At 24.6% G+C, this 23478-nt stretch overlaps 1 protein-coding gene across 4 annotated transcripts in view; it reads left to right on the top strand.

Annotated features, from left to right (window-relative positions):
* The first annotated feature begins 715 nt into the window (after positions 1-715).
* LOC122509298 (RING finger protein 44-like) overlaps positions 716-23478 on the top strand; it is a 46199-nt gene continuing 23436 nt past the window's right edge. For 2 of the 4 annotated variants that reach the window (XM_043623253.1, XM_043623254.1), the window contains exon 1: positions 717-1153. Coding sequence is in view for 2 of the 4 variants with exons in the window: in XM_043623251.1 (XP_043479186.1) it covers positions 9701-9750 (50 nt within the window). In the remaining 2 variants the exon portion in view is untranslated. Of the gene's footprint in view, positions 1154-9418; positions 9751-15876; positions 16119-23478 lie in introns of those variants that run through there. The other 2 variants (XM_043623251.1, XM_043623252.1) reach the window with 2 other exon arrangements.

Genomic DNA, 23478 nt, shown 5'->3' with positions numbered 1-23478 from the left:
CATTCTTCCTCCCCCTTCTCCTTTTATTTGTCCACCAATTTACAGTGTTGTTATATGTTCCCTGCAGCCAATCAGAAAGCGTGAATATGCTTCGGCCATTTCCGGCTAAATTCGATAATTGTCTCTAAATTCCAAGTTATGATAATTTTAACAAATAAAATGTTAATAAAACACGTGGGATAATTTTTAAAAGGTTTTTTCAATAATATAATGGTTTATTTAACTAAGTTTGAGAAAATATAGAAGATAAAGTAACTAATTGATTTCATAACGATCCGAATTGCTGAACCAATCAAAAGCCAGCTTTCATTTATTGCGCTTTAAAGAATAATGGCGGTCGATTTGAATAGTTTATTTTTCCAAAATAGTTTATTTTAAATTATATTTTAGTAACAATTATAATATAATTGTGTTTATTTTTGTTTATGCTTATTTTACTAGTACTAACTTGTTCTATTTATAATAATTTAAAGTTAATACATAAGAAATACTTTACTCCTGAAGCTCCAAAGGCTTGATTAGATGTTGCAATTATTTTTGTCTAACCAAAATTTTTATTCTATTCAAAAATATTAACTCCCTAATTAAAAAGTTAGCTCCAGTGAAATAATATTTACAAACTGAAAATAAAAAATGACGCTTTTCGACCAAGCAAAGAGGAAACAAAATGCATGTCTGGCAAGTGGCTCCACATAACAACGAAGCGGAAGATTTTGGAAGCTTGCATTGTTGATTAAACGCCAGAACATCAATACTGCTTTTCCTGACTGAATAAGTTACTTCCTTTTCTTGAATAACAGTTCCTAATTAGTGAAAAACAAAGTTTTGTTATCAAAGATCAAGAATCAAGTATTTAGAAATTCGTCGAATATCGTTTCAATTGTCTATTTACAATGGGTGGGGCGTTCAATTTTCAATTGAACACAGTGTGTGTAAAGGATAGAAAACATTAAGAAAAGGAAAGTAAGAGAGAGAAGGAGAGAAAGGAAACAAGTCACACAGCTACTGCAGCGACCTCTAGATCTATGTTTCCAGTCGCTAGTTATTGTGGACGTCGGCAATTTTTATTTTCTATCAACGTTAAAAAGCAGTGTTTTTTTTTATAAGTGAAACACAATGTCTCAGTGAAAATTCGACAATCCCTGAACTAAAGGTAAGAAACTATTCTACACTTTAATCGTCAACTGCTTTGTAATTTTGTAATTTTCAATTGTATTCTAAAAATGTGCTCAATATACTTGCTCTATACTCAAACGACTCAAACAAATTCTAGATAAAATGACTAGAAACATTTCCACTCGATGAATGTTAATTTCATTAAATTCATCTCAATATTATCTTAAATAACTATTTCGCCTTTATATCAAAATTAACCTAATTATTCTACAATTATCACCATGTTTCACAATAATCTAACAAAAGGGAACTAAGTGCATGGTGTATATTATTTACATAGGGTCATGGGTTTAATGACATTTTTTTCATCCTTTAATTAATCCAAACTAATGTGATTATCAACACTTTTTTATTCATTAAATTGTAAGTACAAAGATTGAAATTATATTAGGAAATATCTCTCTCTCTCTCTCTCTTTGTTCTTTGTTTGAAAGCAATATATTCTTGTTTTTTTGTCGTATATACTCTCTGTTTATACACGTTTTGTGTGTGCGTGTATTTTGGATCGCAATTTGCATAATAGATAGAAATCTATTTTTTATCCTAGCAATTGTAATTTTTAGTATAATTAGAAAGATTAGCATGTGTTGTTTGCGTGCTTGGGAAAGTTGTAAACTATTTTTTTTAACTACAGGAGAAAAATACAATTGTCAATTAACAATTAAATGTGATTAAACTTCGGACGCCATTTTGAATTCGCATGTCACGTTCATTGGCGGGAATATTCAAATTTTGTTTATTGGGAAATTGAGAAATTGTTTTAATTTTTAATATTGATTAAATAATTTATAATACAGGGTACACAATTAAAATATTCGGTGGTATGTATAATATATTCAATGTATAATTTATAAGTAATATTAAATATTTGTACGAATATAAATTGTGAGGTTAAAATTGAACAAAATGACAGTTTACTGACACTTTGACCAAATAGGTTATAATTAGAAAAACGAAATGAAATTTGACATTATAGGAACAGGATATTTTTTCGAAATATTATTATTGGAGTGTGTGTCATTAGCCTCTGGTAGCATTTGGAGGAAGACGTTTTCAACTCTCACGGTTGCCACAAGATGATTCATTCCCTCGGCCTCTTCAGTCCCAAGTTTTCTTATTTTCCTAGAATATATTTGAGAACTCCAGTGTGGGTTACAATTCATACATTATACACATGAAGGAGCTCTGTATCAACACCTGTTCTCCCCAAGTTCTGATGACGACAGAAAAATTCCAATTCGGAAAATTATACTCCACTTTCAAAATTTATTCACATTTTTGAAAATTTAGAATTCTTTTTAAATTCAGTGGAAAATTGACAGCTAATTCTTTTTAATTCTTTTAATTAATTTTTAATTCTTCTAATTCTTTTTCAATTCTTTTCGTTCTTTCTCAATCCTTTGAATTCGTTTTCAATTCTCTTAATGCATTTTTAATTTCCTTTAATTCTCTTTTCAATTCTTTCGCCTATTTTTTCTTTGTGAGAATATTTTTCGCCTTTTGTTAAAAGGAAAATTGAAGATATTACACAGTTGGATTTTGTGTCAACACTTTAATCTCGCCGAAGGAACGCATGCGTTCTATAAAATTGTATACTATACTATCTTGGATACGCCCCTGGCTTTTGTAGATGCGAATCCCTTCTTTTTTTTTTTGACCCTGCATTCGATACTAACGCGTTTAGTCATTACTGTCCTTTGCTCACTCGTTCTTCAGTCTTTCTCTTTTAAAACTCATTGATAAGTCTTTTTAGATAACTTCAAGCTTCGAAATTCTCTTTGAACTCACAGCTATATATCGATTTTCAAAGATTCCTTAGTCTCAATTGGGAAAGAAAATTCTATTCGCGAAGTAAAAAAAACTTCTCTAGCTCTCTACCATGTACTTCTAATCAGATTTCGATTTTTTTCCCCTTTGAGAAAAAAGAAATTCATAATAGAGAAAATAATTATTTTTGGTAACAATTTTTTATTTAAAAAAAAGGAGACGTTCATGTAATAAAAAAATAGTGACTGAAAATAATCAGCATACAGGCTGACTTCATTTTTTTAAAGTGATCTTGATGAGTTTCATGAAATTGGACCAAATTGAGTTGAAATTTATTTTAAAAAAGTTGTTCTCCGGTCAAAAATGACGAATACTTTTAATTATTATTTGTTTTATTGCTCTTTCTTCTTTCAGTTCATTTATTTTTAATTTTTATACATTTATTTTTCTGTTTCTACAATTCGATTCTCTCATTTATTGTTTTATTTATTAAAACAATTAAAATTTTAATAAAATTCTTCTCTGAAATTCAATTATTTCTTAAAATTTTAATAGAATTCTTGGCAAAATTTCTATTATTTTCAAAAATTTACCTCAATTCAATGATTTTCAGTATCTACTATTTTATTTTTTTATTTTATTTTATTTTTGCGTATCTAATCATTTTTAGAGTAAATCAGAATGAAAAGGTCAAAATTTTGACTGAATATCAGGGAAAAGTGAGGGAAAGACAAAATTAAATTTTTGTGCCAATCCTGATTTATTTTATTTAATTTAATTACTTAGGAAAAAATTATTTTGATTCAAGTATAAAGATTTTAAGTCCTTTCTCCGTTTTTCCCCTCTCTTGAAAAAATATATTTATTTTATTGTAAAAACACAAGAAAAGATACAATTTTCGATATCAGTAAGCTTCAAAATCTACCGAAAAATTTTCTTCTCCTGTGGATTAGCAAAGGATTATCCGAAACGGGAAAATTCTGTTAATCTGAGAAAAGTGAAAATTTACTGCCTTCACTCCCTCTTTTAAATATATCCAAAAATTGCAAAATTTGAATATTAATTTTTGACTTTTTCAGTTGATATTTTTGTTCTCAGCGCTGTTATAGGGGGAAAAAAAAATTCTCGAATTGGAAATTAGCCGCATGTGGATTACGTAAAAATTCGAAATTCCTAAACTTTCTCATCTTAATATTTGGACTTGATGATCTTCGTCGAGATTTCATTATTGATTATTCTACAATCATCTAATTTTACAGAGAAATTAAAAAAACAATTTAATTTTGGGAAAACGTTCAGAAAAGAAGTGTTCATTGATTTTTTTTTCTCAGAGTGCGCACATGGTATGGAAAAAAAAAGATTTATCTACTCGTACTTGAAACAGAAATAAAATATATACACTCATTCTCATTTTCAGGATGACGTAGTTCACAAGTTGATGACTCGAAATTGCATTTTGCTGATGATGTGTGTTTGCGCGACTTTGATTAGCAACAGGAGGCGTCTGTTGTTCTTAGCTTCATTAAACTGTCACACATTTCAAAACTGACTGCTCCTCGAAAAAAAAATCGATATCTATTGACAAAATATCACGATAGAGATTTGTCATTCAGAAATGACAGTGAGAAAAAAAGTTCACATATTTTTATATATATATATATATATATATATATATATATATATATATTTATGAATTGGAAAAAAGAAAAAAAAAGAGGATTTCCTTGACTTTCCTTGACAATGATGGGTCACACATTTGTACCATTTTATCCCTCAAGTAACTTAACACTAGTGGAGAGAAAAAAAATCTGATCCTCTATTCATATGATTCATAATCTTCAAGGCGAAAAGAGTGGCGATACCTTTTCTGACAAAAGCAAGCAAAAGTAACCTGCTCTTGCGTATAAGGTTTACCAAGAAAAAGATATGCTTGGATTAACCACCATTTGTGCTGCTTTTATATTTATTATCCTCGAATTATATACCAGCAACTATAATCTTTTATTAAGTACAGGATATCTTTCCGTTGGATTCCTTATTGCAATCACCGTAGGCACTTTTCTTTTTTTACTTCTTCGTTTTTTAATAATTGCAATATTGTTACGTAAATTTTGAATTTTTAACACGTTCTATCCGAAATTAAATGTAGAGTTCACAACTTCTATTTTCGACGATTCGGAAGAAAGAATATTTTTCTAACCGAATTTCTGTAAATTTTCACTTTTTCAATATTTTTTACAAATTTACCAATTTTTTTGATTAATTATTTTACAAGTTTCTCACAAATATTTTTGATTAATAATTTTGCAAACTTCTTGACAAATTTTCTTGATTAATTATTTTAAAAATTGTTTACGAATTTATTTGGTTAATTATTTTACAAAATTTTTAACGAATTTTTGGATTAATTATTTTACAAATTATTATCAAATTCTTTGATTAATTTACCAATTTTTTTGTTCTATTAATTCACAATTAATTATTTTGATCAATTATTTTACAAATTTTTTACAAATATTTTTGATTAATATTTTAACAAATTTTTTTACGAATTTATTTGATAAATTTTTTTACTTTATGAATTTTCTTGATTAAATATTTCAAAAATAATTGATTACGAATTTATTTGGTTAATTAATTTACAAAATTTTTAACGAATTTTTGGATTAATTATTTTACAAATTATTAACGAATTTTGTTAATTTATTATTTTACAAACTTTTAACCAAATTTTTCATTAATTATTATTTTAGAAATAATTTGCAAATGTTTTGAATAATTTACAATTTTTTTTTTTGATCATTTATTTCACAATTAATTATTTTGATCAATTATTTTACAAATTTTGGTAATCAATTATTTTTAAAAGAGAAAAATTTGTAAAAGAGGAAAAATTTATTGTCATTCGTGTGAAAAATGCTTTTTTTAAATCATTGACTATAAACGTTTATGAACTTCATTGGAGTAAAATAATAAATTTCATCAAATTTTAAAGAATTTAGAAATTAAATAATTGTATTGGAATCTGAAAAAAACGAAACAATCAAATTTTAATTTGGCGAAAATTATTTTCATGTGGAAAAAAAGGCAAACAATTATATAAATTTTCTCTAAAGTAATTGACAATTTTAGAAATATTTACCTAATAATTACAATTCAATAATTACAATTGTAATTAAATAAATAATTATAATTTTTTGTCCCTTTTTTCCACACATGAAACTAATTTTCTCCAGATTAAAATTTTGTTTTTCGCCTTTTTTTTATTTAAAAAAAATCAATTTTACCAAATTTTAATGCACTTGAGAAATTAGATAATTTTTCTTTAAAAATCTGAAAGAAAACGAACAATAAAATTCGAATCTGAAGAAAATTATTTTCATGTGGAAAAAAAGGCGAAATAATTGTAATTTTTTCTCTAGAGTAATTGATGATTTTAAAAATACTTAATAATGGACAGATTTCAGTAATTGCGATTATAATTATAAGTTGACGACTTTCATTTAATGAAACTGACATTTGTGGAAACGAACATTAATTTTATACCGTTAATTGAAAGTAACATTGCCTGCGACTATATGATTATAATTGAAAAGTATCATTATTCTGAATTATAATGAATTAAAACAATTACTTATGAGAATTACAATTAATTTTGAAACTTTTATTACTTAAAATTGACATTATGAAATTTAATTGCTTAGAATTTGCATTAACTGTATTTTCAATTACTCTCGAAGTGCGAAGGGAACTATTTCAAATTTTAATTATTTTCGAAGTGCATAGAATTATTTGAAAATTTCAATTATTCTGGAAATTTTAAAATTATTTGCAATTTCAATAATTTTGGAAGCAGATTGTAAAATTTGCATTATTTTTTACTAGAAATTCTAAATATTACGATTTTTGTTCTTTTTGGAAAATTAATTAAATGTAAGAAAATATTTATTAGCATTTTGAAATTTCAATTATTTTGAAAACGAAGTAGATAAATAAAAGATTGTAATATTTTTTCACTGAAAATTCTAAAAATTACTTGCTTTTTTGTAGAATTAATTAATATTTTACTTAAACTTTTAATTTTACTAGAGCTGAATATCATATTAATTACGTTAATCCTAAATTTTTTTTCGCCTTTGAAAAAAATAGTTCTCTGAATTAAAAAAAAAAAATTCCGCCCATCATTTAGCACATCTTTTTTTCCAACATGCGAATATTGTCGCATGTCATGTTGATATAAAAACATTATTTTCGTTCTTTTATTATCTACTTGTTAGATGCTCTGTCCACAAAATATTCTCCACATTCTATTTCGTTTTGTACGATATATAATTATATATATACATATATATATTCAGAAATAATGAGAGTTTTCCATAGAATATAATTTGGTTGAGTAATAAGAGAAATTATATTTTCTATATTCCTATCTCTGTCAGTCGCTTTGTTCTTCTTTTTTTATTATCTGAATATTAATTGGGTCCGCGATAAAAGGAAGTTTTCAAAGAGTTCATTATTATATTAAATTGTTCGATATTTTAATTAGTAGAATTGAAATTCGGAAACACTCTTTTCAAATCTCTTCGATTCGAAAAAAATGTATTTTTTAAATTGAATTCTTTTTTTTCAATTGCAATTTAAAGGATTTTACCGAATTTCCATTATTTGGATATTTTTCAATTATATATATATATATAGAATTGAGAAACTATTATCTTTCAACAATATTGTTTAAAAATATTTTTTACAAATTTTGCGAAAATCAAATTTCGAAGAATCTAAATTCCAAAATTTGAAAATAATTTGATTCTCGAAAATTTTAATGAAAAATCTTCAAATGAAAATTTGAAAATGAAAAAGAATAAAAATTAGCTTTGATAAATTGTATGAAAATATTTTTTAAAAAAGTAATTCATAGAATTTTTTTATTATAATTTTTTAAAAATCAAATTTTTTAGAATTATTATTAAAATTCTAAGAAAAAGAATTTTTGAAATAAACAATTAAAAATATTTTAAATAATTGAAATCTTGTAAAATTTAATTGAAAACAATTAATTTCTTTTGAATTTTCATTCAAATTTTTGTAAAAATGAAACTTTGATGAATTTTAATTCTAAATTTTGAAAATAATTGAATTCTCAAAAATTTTAATGGAAAACCTTCAAATGTTAAATTAAAAAATGAAAATTAATGAAAATTAGCTTCTAAAAAATTATATTCAAATATTATTGACAAAAGTAATTCTAAGAATTTATTCGAATTCTAATTTTCTAAAATTAAATTATTTTCAATATATTTTCAATTACATATTTCAGAAAATTCAAAAACATGAAAAAAATAATAGCATTAAAATTCTTTAGAATTATTTTTCATATTTTAGAGAAAACAATCATGTTCCAATTTTTTTACTAAAATTCAGTAGAAAATAATTTTTGAAATAAACAATTAAAAATATTTTAAATAATTGAAATCTTGTAAAATTTAATTGAAAACAATTAATTTCTTTTGAATTTTCATTCAAATTTTTGTAAAAATGAAACTTTGATGAATTTTAATTCTAAATTTAAAAAAACAATTTAATTCTCCAAAATTTTAATGAAAAATCTTCAAATGAGAATTTGAGAATTAAAATTAATAAAAATTAGCTTCAGAAAATTTTATGTAAATATTTTTTAAAAATTAATTATTTGAAATTTTTTTCCTATAATTTTTTAAAAATCTAATTTTTTTAGAATTATTACTGAAATTCTGGAGCAAATAATTTTTGAAATGAATAATTAAAAACAGTTTAAGTAATTGAAATTTTGTAGAACTTCATTGAAATAATTTAATTCTTAAGAATTTTAGAGAAAAATATACAAATGAAAATTTGAAAATAAAAATTAATAAAAACCAGCTTCAGAAAATTGTATGAAAATATTTTAAGAATTTAAATTTAAATAGTAGAATTCTCGAAGAACTTTCGGAAAATTATTAAAAATAATTGATTTAGAGATGAAGTTTAGTTAAAAATTGTAGAAATAATTGAATTTTAAGGGATTATGGTTGTAATTTTTAGAAATTATTGAATTTCAGTAGGTTTTAAATTGAAATTTTTTTTCCCCATGGAAAAACGAATAAGTATTTAAATATTTATTTAAGAAAATCATTTTAGTTTTGAATAATTGAATTTATAAATTAATGAAAGGGGAAAATCAGGGAAATAGTAGAAGACAAATTTTTTGTGGGAAGTCAAATAAATAAAGGCCCTTTTCGACTTTTTTCTATTTTTAAACGACTAAAGCTACATTTTTGCGCCTTAAAGTCGATCCAAGACCTGTAATTCGGTTTTTCAAGTCAATTTTTCAAAACTCAATTGAATAAAATAATGTTTCAAGAGAGTATATTTATTTTTTTTTTGTACAAAGAGTGTAGGGAAAAAAATAAAATGTTGTTTCTTGGATTTTTTTTCATCTAGTTGATTTATTTTATAGGTTTCAAGTGGAAATGAGAGAAAGATATTTTCGCTTATGTTAAAATGGATCATCCAACCACGAGGAATACTTGAAAAAAATCAAAAGTCAAAGATTCGAAAATGGGCAGAGCATAAAAGATTATAGGAGGAGTGGATGGATTCGTGTATATATTGGAGAGCCGGATGCTATGGTCATTCAGGGGACGAAAACCTTGTGCACTTTGCGTTTTGAAACACGTTTCAAATACAAGCTTCTTCTATATACATTTTGAAGAACTTTTGTGAGGCCTGGTAGAATCCTATGCGCGAATGGGTAGTGGAGTCTGCAGGAGTTCTGAATCCCGCATCGAGGTACGGCCTTTCTCTTGCTTCGAAGGGGACTTCCCTAGGTTTATACTCACTCTCTCTCTCTCTCTCACTCTCTCTCCGTCCGTAGGGTCGACGCTACCCCTCCGGTTCATTCCAACAACCTTCTCTCCTCTTCATCATGTGTGATTTACTTGAGAGTGTGAGTGTATCTATAGATGTAGATATAGTGTCTCTGTGTCTGTGTCTGTGTGGGTTAAAACCCAATGGGCCTCAGGGAAGTAGACCTGATCCTTTCCTTTAGAATTCGGCTGACCGAATAAATAGTGTATCTCAACGCCATGTCCATTTTGGAGAAAAATTCCTATACATTCCTTTTTTAAACACGAGCTCAAATTTCTGTTTACTACCACGTTATATATATAGATGTATATTCGTGTGTACTCCATCTCAAATTTTCATTTCATTCACAAATATTGAATTGGTGACATTTATGTAGGCACATTTTTATTCAAAACCAAATTCCCAAGAAATGATTGTAAAAAATTTTTTTCTAGAATTTTGAAAAAATTTATGTAATTTTTCAAGAGTTTCCAAGGAAAAAATGTTACGAATTTCTATTATTTATGCCCTGATTTCTAAATAATTAAAATTTCAAATTCAAACAAAAATTTTAGTACACTAAATTAATTTTAGAAAAAAAGAAAATAAATAGCATTTTTCAGAATTTCTATTAAAAACAATAACAAATTTATACTCTGCTTCAAAAAAAAATTGCAATTTTAAATTCTAATAAAAATTTTCGTTCATTTAGTTAACTTTACAGGAAAGAAAAAATTATTATCAGAAATATTTCAGTAATTTTTAGAAATTTAAATACATTGAATAGCAATTTTCGAAATTTCTAGTAAAAAAAATATTGCAAATTATACAATTTATATTTTGCTTCAAGAAAAACTTTAAATTTTAAAATCTAATAAAAATTGTTAACTATACAGGGAAAAGAATTATTTTCAGAAATGTTTCAGTAATTTCCAGAAATTTAAATACATAAATATTACAAACTTTTATTAATACTCCGCAGAATTGAAATTTCAAATTCTACTGAAAATTTTGGTGAATTTAATTAATTTTACAAAATTAAAATAAAAATCAAAAAAGTAATTGTCAGATTTCTCTGTAAAAAATATTACAAATTTCGAATTAAATTCTTCATCCAAAATAATAAATTGAAATATGAAATTCTAATAATTTTAGTACATTTAATTGCTTTTTACAAAAAATATTACAAATTTCGATTTACACTTTACTTGCAGAAAAACTTTACAATTTTAAATACTAATAAAAATTTTTGGAGTAAGTATCATTTATATGTAGATTTAATTAACTTTAAAAAAAAAGAAACTAAAAAACTAACAATTTTTAGAATTGTCAGCAAGAAAGTCATACAAATTTCTAATTAAATTCTGCTTTGGGGCCGTCCATAAATTACGTAAGTCATTTTTTTGGAAAATTTGACCACCCCCCCCCCCCCCTTTGTAAGATTTTTTACATACATTAGCGCCATTTTTTCTACGGTTCGTAAGATTTAGCAGACCCACCCCTCCCCCCAAAATGTCTTACGTAATTTATGGACGACCCCTTTCAAACTAATTGAAATTTCAAATTCTTTAAAAAAATTTTGTGCATTTAATTCATTTTTCAATAGAACAAAAAAAATAGCAATTTTCAGAATTTCCAGCGAAAATATTAAACAATTTTTGATTTATACTCGGCTCCAAAAAGAAATTGCAATTTTAAATTAAAATTGAAAATTTAAATTAAAACCATTATTTGTACAAAATTTTTCGTTAAAATTTCTAGAAAATAATTGAATTTTCTAATTGTATTTTATGTGAACTTTCTTTTTAATAAATTAAAAGTATTGAAAAATAATTGATTTAGAAAGGAATTTCAGTTAAAAATCCTAAAAAAAAAGAATTGAATTTTGGAGAATAGAAACATTAGCAATTTTTAGAATTATAATTAAATTTCAGAAGGTTTCAACTTAAAATGTTTGAAAATTTCAATTTATGTAGAAGTTCAATAATATTTAAATATATTTATTTTAAAAACTCATTAAACTTTCCACTAATTTTATAATGAGTCTAATTCTGAAAAAATTAGATTGTTAATTGACAAATTTTAATTACAATTTTCTTTGAAGATAATTGAATTCCTGAAATTAATTAATTGAAAAATTGTCAAATAATTGTAAATTTTATCAAGTTTTATGGAAGTAAATTTTACATTTGAAAGAATTTTTTTATTTATAATAAAAAATGTAAAGAAAAATTATAATTTTTTGAAAAAAAGTTAAAAAATGTTTTGAAAATATTTGAATTTTATAAAAATTTAGAATTGAAATTATTATTGGAATAAGAAAAGGAGTTTCATTCAATTATTTTATTAAAAACCAAATTTCCGAGATAAGTTTGATTTTTTTTTAATTTTGGTAAAATTTATTTATTTAAAAATAATTTCTTTTTTCACTACAAAAAAAATAGTAAAACTGTAAACTTTTCTCTTTGAAAAATATAGATTTTCTCCGTCTTTTAATATTTAACACTCTCGAAATTAAAATAAAAAAAAAAATTCACAGCGTTTTTCATTTGCAAGACAGGAAATTCTTTGGCTTACAATATTCACATTTAAATTAACGTATCAATTTAAATCGACAAGCTTATAAAAATTTCATAACGCGCGCATTTACATTCGAATGGTTTTTATTTTTTGTTCGTCTCCTCAAGGTTATTCAATTCTTATATTTAATTAGAAATTGTTTCAGAAATTTTACTTTTTCAAAATTGTCTGATGGAGAAATATTTGAAGTGAAAAAAAATTGAGGGACAATTAATACATTATTCTTTTAATTAACATAGAGACGCTCATTAGGTGTGAAAATTTTTTACTTTTGAAATTGAAAAAAGAAATCAGAAAAATAAAAATTTAATACGTGATAATTAAATTTTTCCATTATTCAGAAAGACTTTTTACAGTCACTTGAAATCTATATATTATAATAAAATAATTTAAAAATTAGGTAATTAAATTGAATAATTTAGCAAAAATAATTAAATTCAATAATTTAAGTACTTAAATTAAATAATTTAAAAAGTAATTTAATTGAATAATTTAAGTAACTTAATTACATAAATAATTTCAGTATTTGAATAAAACAATTTAAACAGTAGGTAATTCAGTTAAATAATTCAAAATGAGAAAAAAAAATTCACATTTTTGAGAAATAGTTTTTTATTTTTAAAATGTGACAATCAAATTTTCTTTTATGATTTTCGTTACTAATTTCTTAATGTTTTTCAGGGGAAAAAAATGTTAGGACTCCATTGACTGAAAAACAGTTTCATTGTTGGAAAGTTTCGCTAATATAGATTAGGAGAAAAACATTGATTCGATATTTGGCTTAAAAAGAAGAGCAAGAAAGTTTTGCAAGAGTTTTCAACATTATTTTTTCATCATCTTACGTACGATAGTAACAAATTCACGAAGTAAATGTTCACGAAGGTACAAAAACTCTCTTTTTTTTACATAATTATAAAAACTATAAAAATTCGTTTTTTAACTCCGAAATGGAATTTTATTCAAATTCGGAAAAGATCAAGTTGTATAATTTTTAGAAAAAGAAATAGTTTGATTTAAAAAATATTTTTGTCATAGAATTATTTAGTATTTTGTGTAATTTCTTTATTTTTCTATTTTTTTTCTTATTTTACTTTTCTGCAATTTTTCTTAATTCTTTTATTTTTCTGTCATTTTTTTTAATTTTATTTTTCTATATTTTTTCTTATTTATTTTAGATTTTTACATTTTTTTCCGTATTTATTTTGATTTCTGTATTTTTTCTTATTTATTTTAGTTTTCTACATTTTTTCCTATTTATTCTTCTACGTTTTTTTCTTATTTATTTTATATTTTTATAGATTTTTCCATATTTATTTTATTTTTCTTTAAACTTAGTAAACCATTTGTAATTTCTTTACCTTTTTTTTGCCCTTCTCTTCTATTTTTGGAATTTTATTATTAATTATTTCAAATAATAACAGATTTTTCTTTAATACTTTAAACTAAATTTTATATTTAACAAAATCTAATTTTAGTTTTTTATATTTTTCCATATTTATTTTATTTTTCTTTAAACTTAGTAAACAATTTTTATTTTTTTCCCCTTTTTTATGTCCTTCTCTAACATTTTTTTTTAATGTCATGAACAATTTTTATTTTTTTTTTATCCTTTTTTTTTACTTTCTCTAAAATGGTTTTTTGAATTCCATGAACAATTCGGTTCAAAAAGTAATTAAACAAATAAATTTTGGATTTTTTTGAATAGTTTAAACTATATTTTATTTTTAACGAAATCTAATTTTATTTTTCTATATTTTTTCCTATTTATTTTGTATTTCTACGTTTTTCATATTTTTTTCATTTTTCTGTATTTTTCCATATTTATTTTATTGTTCTTTAAACTTGATAAACAATTTTATTGTTAATTAATAATTTTTTTCAAAAAATAATAGAACATCAAATTTGTGTTTTTTAAAAATAGTTTAAATTAAATTTTACACTATTTAACAAAACGCAATTTTATTTTTTATATTTTTTCTTATTTATTCTATCTTCTATATTTTTCATATTTATTTCATTTTTCTAGACGGAGAAAAATATAAAGTAACTTTTACTATTTTTATAGTAAAAAATTTCCGGTAAAGCATTTCTGGGAATTTTTACTACTTTTGGAGTAAATTTTGCTACGTTCGAAGTAAATATTTGTAAAAATTAGTAAAATTTACTTTGAAAGTAGCAAAATTTACTCCAAAAGTAGTAAAAATTACCAAAAATGCTTTACCAGAAATTTTTTACTATAAAAGTAGTAAAAGTTTTCTTCAAACTTAGTAAACAATTTGTATTTTTTATCCCTATTTTTGACCATCTCCATTAAATTGTCTTTAATTTCATGAAAAATTCTGTTTAAAACAATTCGTAATTTTTTATCCTTTTTTTCTTCTTAGCTCTAAAATTATTTTTTGAATTTCATTAACAAATTGTGTTCGAAAAATATAGTTATACAAATAAACTTTGGATTTTTTTTTTAATAGTTTCAAAATTTTTTTGAATCTGACGATTAGAATATTGTAAATAAATCAAAGAAGAAAATGAAAAAATTTTTATTGCATAAGAAAAAAAAACAAAATGTCAGGAAAAATTAGTTCAAAATAATTTCTTCTTTTTCATTAAAAATTGTACAACTTGAATTTTTTGAAAATTGGTATCAATTAAAAATTTCGTCGTTAAAAATCAATTTTTCAGTTTAAAAATCATGCTCCCTGAAAAGTTTGACGATCTGAAAGCTTGAAGGTAAAAAAGAAGAAGTCTTTTATTTACAAAATAATAATTTTCAACAATAAGCAACGTTATTTTCAAATTCTTTCAACAAATATTTATTTCATTCTTTTTTCATTTTTAGGTATTCATTGTGTAGAAATTTCCTATCATGGGTTTTATTCGTATCTCTTCAGGATAGGAGCGTGACTGTTACGAAAACAACGTGGTGATATCAGTTTTACGTTTGTTCTTTGCATGTTTCTCAAGTATCAAGAAGCTTCCGTATCGCGGAATATTAAATTTTATTTTCCTTAAATAATCACATCATTGGCGTAAATTGTTGAAAACTTTTTACAAGTCGAGTATCAATTTTCTTCTTCGTACAGCTTTTTTTTCGTCATCGTTGGCTAGTGAGCATTTTTCTTCATTGACGTTGGCATTTTTCTTCGTTTTTTTTTTTTTTTGATAAAATTTCTTCTTTTGGTTCATTTATTGGAAAAACGATGGTAATCTTTCGTTTTTCCCGGCTTAATATACTTGAAAGAAATATTAATTTATAATGGTTTTATAGTTATTCAGGTGGAATATTTTTTAGTGTTGATTTTTAATGTTTTTTAATGTTTTTTTGTCAAGTGTTGAAGCTTTTAGTGCAGCTGCTTTCGCAGCTGTTGGTTTTTGTGTATATATATTATCAGGAGAAAATGAAGGATGTAGGTGCGGCCCTGTATCGGGCTTTCCCTACACCCGCACCTTCCCTTTAGTTTGCCCTCCCACTTCCAGTCGAACGAACGGAGTTTTGCTTTCAGCTTCAGTTTGTTGCGCGCTGCCATCGCGCGTGGTTCTACATTTTCATGTTGTGGTAGTGGTTGAATGTGGTGCTTTTATCTGTGAAAACTCTCTTGGTGGTGTTGGCGTGTTGGTGTGATCTCCATTACCCGTCAAGGAGAGATAGAGAGAAAGAGAGAGAGAGAGTCCAGCAATTGAGGGATAGGAAGGGCAAATATGCCGGCAACGCGGGAGTATTACCCCATACGGTAGGGATATATATTTTTTTTCATCCAGAGAATATATATACACTTGTTAACGCTGGTTATATCATCCCAAGAGACGCAAAAGCTCAGAGAAATATCAAGTCTGTTCATAAGCATTGGGAGCTCTGACAATTTACACCATCCCACATGATCGTCTATTGGAATTACACAATTTAATTCTTTAAGACTCGTTTAGTTTACAATTAGATAATTTAAAAAGAAGAGAGTCCCTGATTTGTTTCGCATTGGAAATGCCTTCGAATTGGAGCAGTTGTGCGAATCTTTGCCTCATTTGGTTACTGACCGTTTTTCTTTTTTGCTGATTCTGAAGAAAAATGATCCTGAGTTGATAAACAAAAGTTTCTAGTTACAATTTCCTTGGAATTATTCCTCTTTTTCTATTTGTAACTTTTGGAGTTGAATTTCCATTTTCGATTTACATTTTTATTTGTTAATAATTATTTTTGATAGGAAGTTCTGATAGTATCAAATTATTTTCAAAAAAAGAAAATTTGTATTATAATAAAAAATATTTATGTGGTGCCAAGAAAAAGGAATATTTGGATTTTCGTGGAAAAAATTGTGTTGGATTTTTAAACATTCACTCTGTGGATTACAATTTGAAAGCAAATGTTGCTTCATGAGCAACTGCTTTTCTAGAAACAGGAAACTCTTTTTGTTAGATATCCAAATATCTTGATGAAGCTTATCGTTCCTGTTGGGCAAAAAACGTTTCAACAGATAAGAAACATCTGCTTCGATACATATCAACTGAAGTGCTATTAGACTTTATCCTCATTGAACATTATTTTGTTGTTTCCTCTCCTTTTCGAAAATTCAACATTTTCTTCACATTACAGTAATTAGGACTTAATTCACTTTTAATTTCTCTCTTTAGGAAGAAACGAATTTTTTTTTGGTTCGATTTTCAAAAATTATTTTCGTCTCGTTTGTTTCATTCTCGTCCAATTTTTGTTTAATTTTCGTCAAATTTTTGGTTAATTTTCGTCTAATTTTTGTTTTATTTTCGCCTAATTTTCGAAAACAATTTTGCTCTAATTTTTGTTCAAATTTCGGTCAATTTTCGGAAATAGTTTCATCAGCAGAATGCAAAGAAGTTGGATAATTGAAAAATTCGCATATTGTTGTAATTAAGAGGAAGTGGATTCAAAAATTAGGGGAATTGATGTGAATTTGACGATTTTTAAAGGAACTCGACAAAACTATTTTGAAAATTGATACGCCCTCGAAATCATTTGGTATTCTACGAAACACACGCCGGAAACGGCGTTCGCCGTATGCGTTTCAATCTTTTTAACATTCGAGTTTGAATTTGTGGCGTCAATCGTGTCATTTTGCATTCATTTGGTATCTGTTCTTTTTCTTCTCTTCCAAATGCAAAAAAAAACTGCACATCAAGTGCATTTTTATCTATTAAATAACAATTTTATCTATTTAATAGTAACTATAGTTACTTTATGTTTAACCAATTTTTCAATATTTTTATAAACATTATAATTATAATTTTATAAACATTATAACTTAACGAAATGTTTCCACCCCTTGTTAGTTACAAAAACTTTCTTTTTTCAAATTTAATGGATATTTATTACTTTTTAAAAAGTATAATTTTTCGAAATATAATTCTTCAGAAATACGATTATATTTCAAAGCATTTTTTAAAGGTAATAAATTTAAATTTTTTCAAATACTAAATTTACTTTAATAAAATTTGATAAAAATTTTAATTACAATTCTTCAAAAACCTAATTTTTTTTTTAGAATTTCCACATTAAATTATCCAAAAATTCAATAATTTTTGTTAAACAAATATTTAAAATTCAATAATTATTCTCATTTTTTAAAACAAATATTTAAACATTTTATGTTATTTATTTTAATTTTTAATTGAAATTTCAAATAATTTCAATGTAAAAAACCTTTTGAAATTTAATTATTTCTAAAAATTACAACTGCAATTTTCTCAAAAGGAAATGATTTTTTATAGAATTTTTGAATAAAACTATTCAAAACTTTAATAATTTTTAAAGGAAAATAAATAATATAAATAACTTTTAAATAAACATTTAAATATTATTTATTCTTTAAAAACCTTTTGAAATTTAATTGTTTTTTAAAATTCCTCTTAAAATGCTTTTAATATTCAATTATTTTTTAAAATTTTTAATTTTTTTTAAGTCAATTCTCATTAGATAATCAAATTATTTAAATACAAAAATTTTTGTAAAATTTAATTATTTTACAAATTTTTAGTTACAATTCTTAAAAAATACAATAATCACTTAAAAATAATTTTTTAAAATGAGAAAATAAAATTCTTTGAAAATATAAAATTGTTATATTTTCTAAAATTTTAACTGAAATTCTTTTTCAACTTAATTTTTTTAAAAAAGTTGTAAGAAAATTCAATAATTTTAATAAAAAAATAAGTGATAAAATAATTGATTTCCAAAAATTGCAACTGTAACTCTACTTATGGATTCTTTTTAATTTGAGAAAGAAAATTCATAGACCATTTGAAAAATTATTTGAATAATTTGATATTTTTCTGAATACTTTGGGTTAAATTTCTTTACTTTAACTGATAGAAAAAAATACAGTCGACTTTATTATTTTAATTTTATAACTCTGAGAAAAAAATGCATTCGACTTTATCATTTCAGATGATCTTGCAATTACACGCACATGTTTCGATATGGGGATATATATTATTTGAAATTCATGCTCACAATCAGACAATAACAATACAGTCCTTTAGATGTGGAAAGAGAGTCTGCCGTGAAGGCTTTACATTTTTAATGCTAGACAAACATCATCGATGGACGTTTTGTTGGAGTTTGTGTTGGGAAAATTATTATAGGCACTAAGCCAAAGGAGAATGCGGCATTGTTACAAATTTGGTTTGGAAAGGGAAACTTTACAAATGGAAATTGTAGCATCACTATGTGTGTTTACGTATTCTTATGTGTGCGCAGGGCTTATGCATTCTTGTATTGGACATTATAGAAAATTTCTTAGCGCTTTTTATTTTTCTTTCACATTAGGCAAATTTTGCTTTTTTTCCATTTAACAAACTTTTTTTTTTTTTTTTTGAGGGCGAAGGTTTGTTTCAATTTCTCTTCATTCACCTGTTCCCCTAAAGTTTTCAAATGAGCGTAGATATCATTTAAATTTCTGTAAATTATTCAAAATTATTTAGTTCACAAATTTACAACTTTCAGTTTAATTTTTTCTTTTAAGATTTCCAAAAGTTGTTTTCCCTTTCGTTGTTATGAAAATGAATTTAATTTCTTCAGAAAGAAAAATATTTGTTTCTTTCTTCTTTGAATTTAACAAACTTTGTTAAGACTTCTTCGATTTCATCTTTTTGAGATGTGCTGATAATTTTTTAGAAAAAAGTTACTTTGTTTTCAACAGATGCGAATGATTCAGTAGAATTGTCTTTTTTGGAGTAATTTGGTATTCTTTTTTCTTTTTCTCTTAGAAGAAAATTTTTCCTTCTTTTTCCGTATTTACTTTGAGATTAACAATAGATTAGTTTATATACTATTTTTTTTGTCCTTTTTGAAACTAAATAAACTTGAGCAATCATTGAGAAATGTGACTGTTAGTCACGAAACTTTTATTTGATTTTCTTTCCGGTTCATGTTTGCATTAGAGTGTTGGTTGTTCAGGTGTGTTTCGAACTTTTAACGAAAGGCGTTTTTATTTTTTCTGTTTCTTCAATTTCTTTTTTTCGGATATATTTAATTTTTTTGTTTAAATGTTTTTAATTATTTTATTTATAATTGTTAATTGTTAATTTGTTAGTAGAAAAATTCTAAAAGAAATTTATATTTTTTAGGTAAGGAAATTTATAATTTTCGACCATTCACGAGAGAAAGAGAGAAAGAGAGAGAAAAATTGTGGAAATTTCGAAAGAGTTGGAGACTTTTAATTTTCTCGAATTAGCGTATTGAAGATGTGAAATTTCGAAGAGGAGAATCAAGTTTTTCAATTTATAGAGGCGAGAGAATAGTTTGATCCTTAATACTGGTATATGAGGAGTGGATCATTGGCAGGTGTTGTTCATAGACATTTCACCTGGGGTTTTCAAGAAATGCATTGCCCACCCTGAAACTACGGTGTATAACCCTCGGTTGTACCTTGGAATAGAACCCAGTGCCGTAAACGTAAAACGACATAAACCTTATGACCATCATCGAAGCCCCTTTACTTTCCCGTCCCTTTTATAACGAACAATTACGACTATGACCGTACCTTCTTAACTACTTAAGTATACATGTATATAGATATATATATACATTTTGAAAATTCAAAAGAAAATTCTGATTTAGAAAAGTCGCAAATAGTATTTCCCTCTTTTAAATATATTTCAATTGTTATAAAAAGATTAAATTTCTATGCTTATTTTCCAAGGTTTTTACATTCAAATTAGAAGCATTCTATTTTAGGGAAAGAAATTTTCATTTTCAATTCTCTGTTTTAATTTCAAAATTCTGAATTTTTAATTCTTGTCTCTAAATGGGAATTAAAAATTGAGAATTTCGAAATTCTCAATTATTAATTCCCATTTTTAAATTCTAGTTTTGAATTTCTTAATTTTCAATTCTCATTTCTAAATTTTCTAAATTTTCAATTATAATTTCGAAATTATCACTTTTCAATTCTTAATTTTTAATTCCCATTTCTAAATTCTAATTTCATCCCAAATTTCTATGTTTTCAATACTTATTTCTAAATTTTAAATTATAATTTCGAAATTCTCAATTTTTATTTCTATTTTTGAAATTCTCGATTTTCAATTCTAATTTCAAAATTTTCAATTTTCAATTCTCATTTCTAAATTTTCTGAATTTTTTTGAGAATTGAAAATTGAGAATTTTGAAATTAGAATTGAAAATCGAGAATTTCAAAATTAGAATTGAAAATTGAGAATTTCGAAATTCTAATTGAACATTTAGAAAATTTAGAAATGAGAATTGAATTTTTTTTTTTTATAATTTTCAATTATAATTTCGTAATTCTCGATTTTCAATTCTCATTTCTAAATTTTAATTTCGAAATTATCAGTTTTCAATTCTCAATTTTTAATTCCCATTTCTAAATTCTAATTTCATCCCAAATTTCTCTGTTTTCAATTCTTATTTCTAAATTTTCAATTATAATTTCGAAATTCTCAATTTTTATTTCTAATTTTGAAATTCTCGATTTTTAATTCTAATTTCAAAATTTTCAATTTTCAATTCTCATTTCTAAATTTTCTAAATGTTCCATTAGAATTTCGAAATTCTCAATTTTCAATTCTAATTTTGAAATTCTCGATTTTCAATTCTAATTTCAAAATTCTCAATTTTCAATTCTCATTTCTAAATTTTAATTTCTAAATTCTCAATTTTCAATTCTAATTTCAAAATTCGAAATTTCCAATTCCCATTTCTACAAATTCTAAAGTCTAATTTGAAAATTAGGTAGAATTTCTAAAAATTTGCTTTTTTTATGAAAGAAAAAATTTTTCCTTCTACGAGGATCACAGTTATTTCCCTTTTTTCTCCTTTTTATTCCCTTAAAGTAATAAAATTTCCATTTGAAATTTCGAAAAGTTTTATTTAAAATCCTAAAATAATGGCTTTGTAAATTATTTCAATTCTATTTTTAAAAATAATTGAATTTTTATAAGTAAGTGATTGACAATTTTTGAAATAAATGAAATTTATTTAAATTCGATATTTAAAAAATAATTGAAATTTATTAAAATTCTATTTAAAAGATAATTGAATTTTCCTAAAAGAATTTTATTAAAATACCTAATTTATGAAACTTAGCCACAGTAATTTTTTTTAAATTGGTTTAAAATCAAACTCTTGTCTTTAAAAATAACCTGTTTTTAAAAATTTGAACTTTTCTTCAATTTTTTTTTCATAAAATCAAAATTCCATCTCTGGCAATTAGTGAAAAATCAGAAAAAAGAAAAATCAAATTTTCGTAGCAAACCTAAAATTAAAATTCCTTTTCCCCTTTTTATATTTCATGAGAAAAATCACTCTGATCCCATCTGTTAGAAAAGAAAAATACCGACTTGAAAATTAAAGAAATAACTTTTAGAAATAAACGTAAAAACCCAAAATACGAAGGATAGTAAAAATAAGGAAAAATTCCATATCTGGGTGTAAAAAATATTTCGGAAAGTATAAAACACTTCTTGATTTTCTTTATAATTGTTAAGGAAAGAAAATTTTTTTCTTACTCTCTGAACAAAATAAGAATCGGATTGTAAATAATGTATTTATGCCATACGAATTAAAGCCTTGTGTGAAAAATTTAACAATTTGAACTGACCCTCTCGAAATTGCAGTCCAGGTATATGGATTATTTTATTTAGAGAGTCTCTCTCTCTCTCTCTCCCTCTCTCTCATCTTGGAAGATTTAAATCTTCGGCTTATTTCTTAACCTTTCTTATATACATGGTTCCCCCTAAAAATATCAGAAGGATTCCCAATACGAAAAAGATTAAAATTTTTCATTTAAAACTTTAAATATTAATAATATGAATACACACTCGGTAATATTCCTTTATGGGTGTGTTTATAAGCGATGAAATCTCTCGATCCTTTACTTTTCGTACGACAATTGTTAATATTTGAGGGATTCGTCATTACGCTAATACGAAGGATATTTTCAGTATGGCTTATTTCTTAGGTAGATCTTTGGAAAATTATCTTTGTTAATGGAAATTGGGCGGAGAACACTGTCGTCACAGATGTTATACTGTTGAAAGAAAAATTAGTAAAAGGATATATACTATATATATATAGTAAAAATTGAAAATTATTTTCTATTTTAGAGAAAAAGTGATCGTATTTATTAAAAATGAAGATTTACAATATGTTGAAATATTTTACTTTTCTCTGGAAATATTTTTCTATTCTTTTGTAATTATTGGTTCTATTTGAATTTTCAATTTTCGAAAATATTGGATAATGAATGGTTTTTGTTGAGATTATTGTATTTATAAATAGAAGACGAAATGGAAAAATTTTCCCTGCCATAATTTCTATGGATTTTATTTGGAGCTTGTTCTTCTTCTTCTTCTACTTTTTTTTATATGCCCAATAAATGGTGACCATTTATTGAGTTTTGGCCCTTGGATATTTGCTTCTTGGCTCTTGAAAGTTTGGCACAAACTTCGAAGTTCTCCTCGACTTCTTGGGGGCATTTTAAAGCATTGCCATTTTATTGATGATTTCCAGCAGTAAAATTGTCTCCTCCATATTCAAGACGACAGGCAGAAATAATTTCTTTTAGTGCATGTCGTATAATTATTAGTTTACAATTTTTCAAC

Source organism: Leptopilina heterotoma, unplaced genomic scaffold (genome assembly GCF_015476425.1).
Source record: "Leptopilina heterotoma isolate Lh14 unplaced genomic scaffold, ASM1547642v1 Lhet_60, whole genome shotgun sequence".
Lineage (NCBI taxonomy): Eukaryota > Metazoa > Arthropoda > Insecta > Hymenoptera > Figitidae > Leptopilina > Leptopilina heterotoma.
This window is presented reverse-complemented; position numbering and strand designations above follow the sequence as displayed.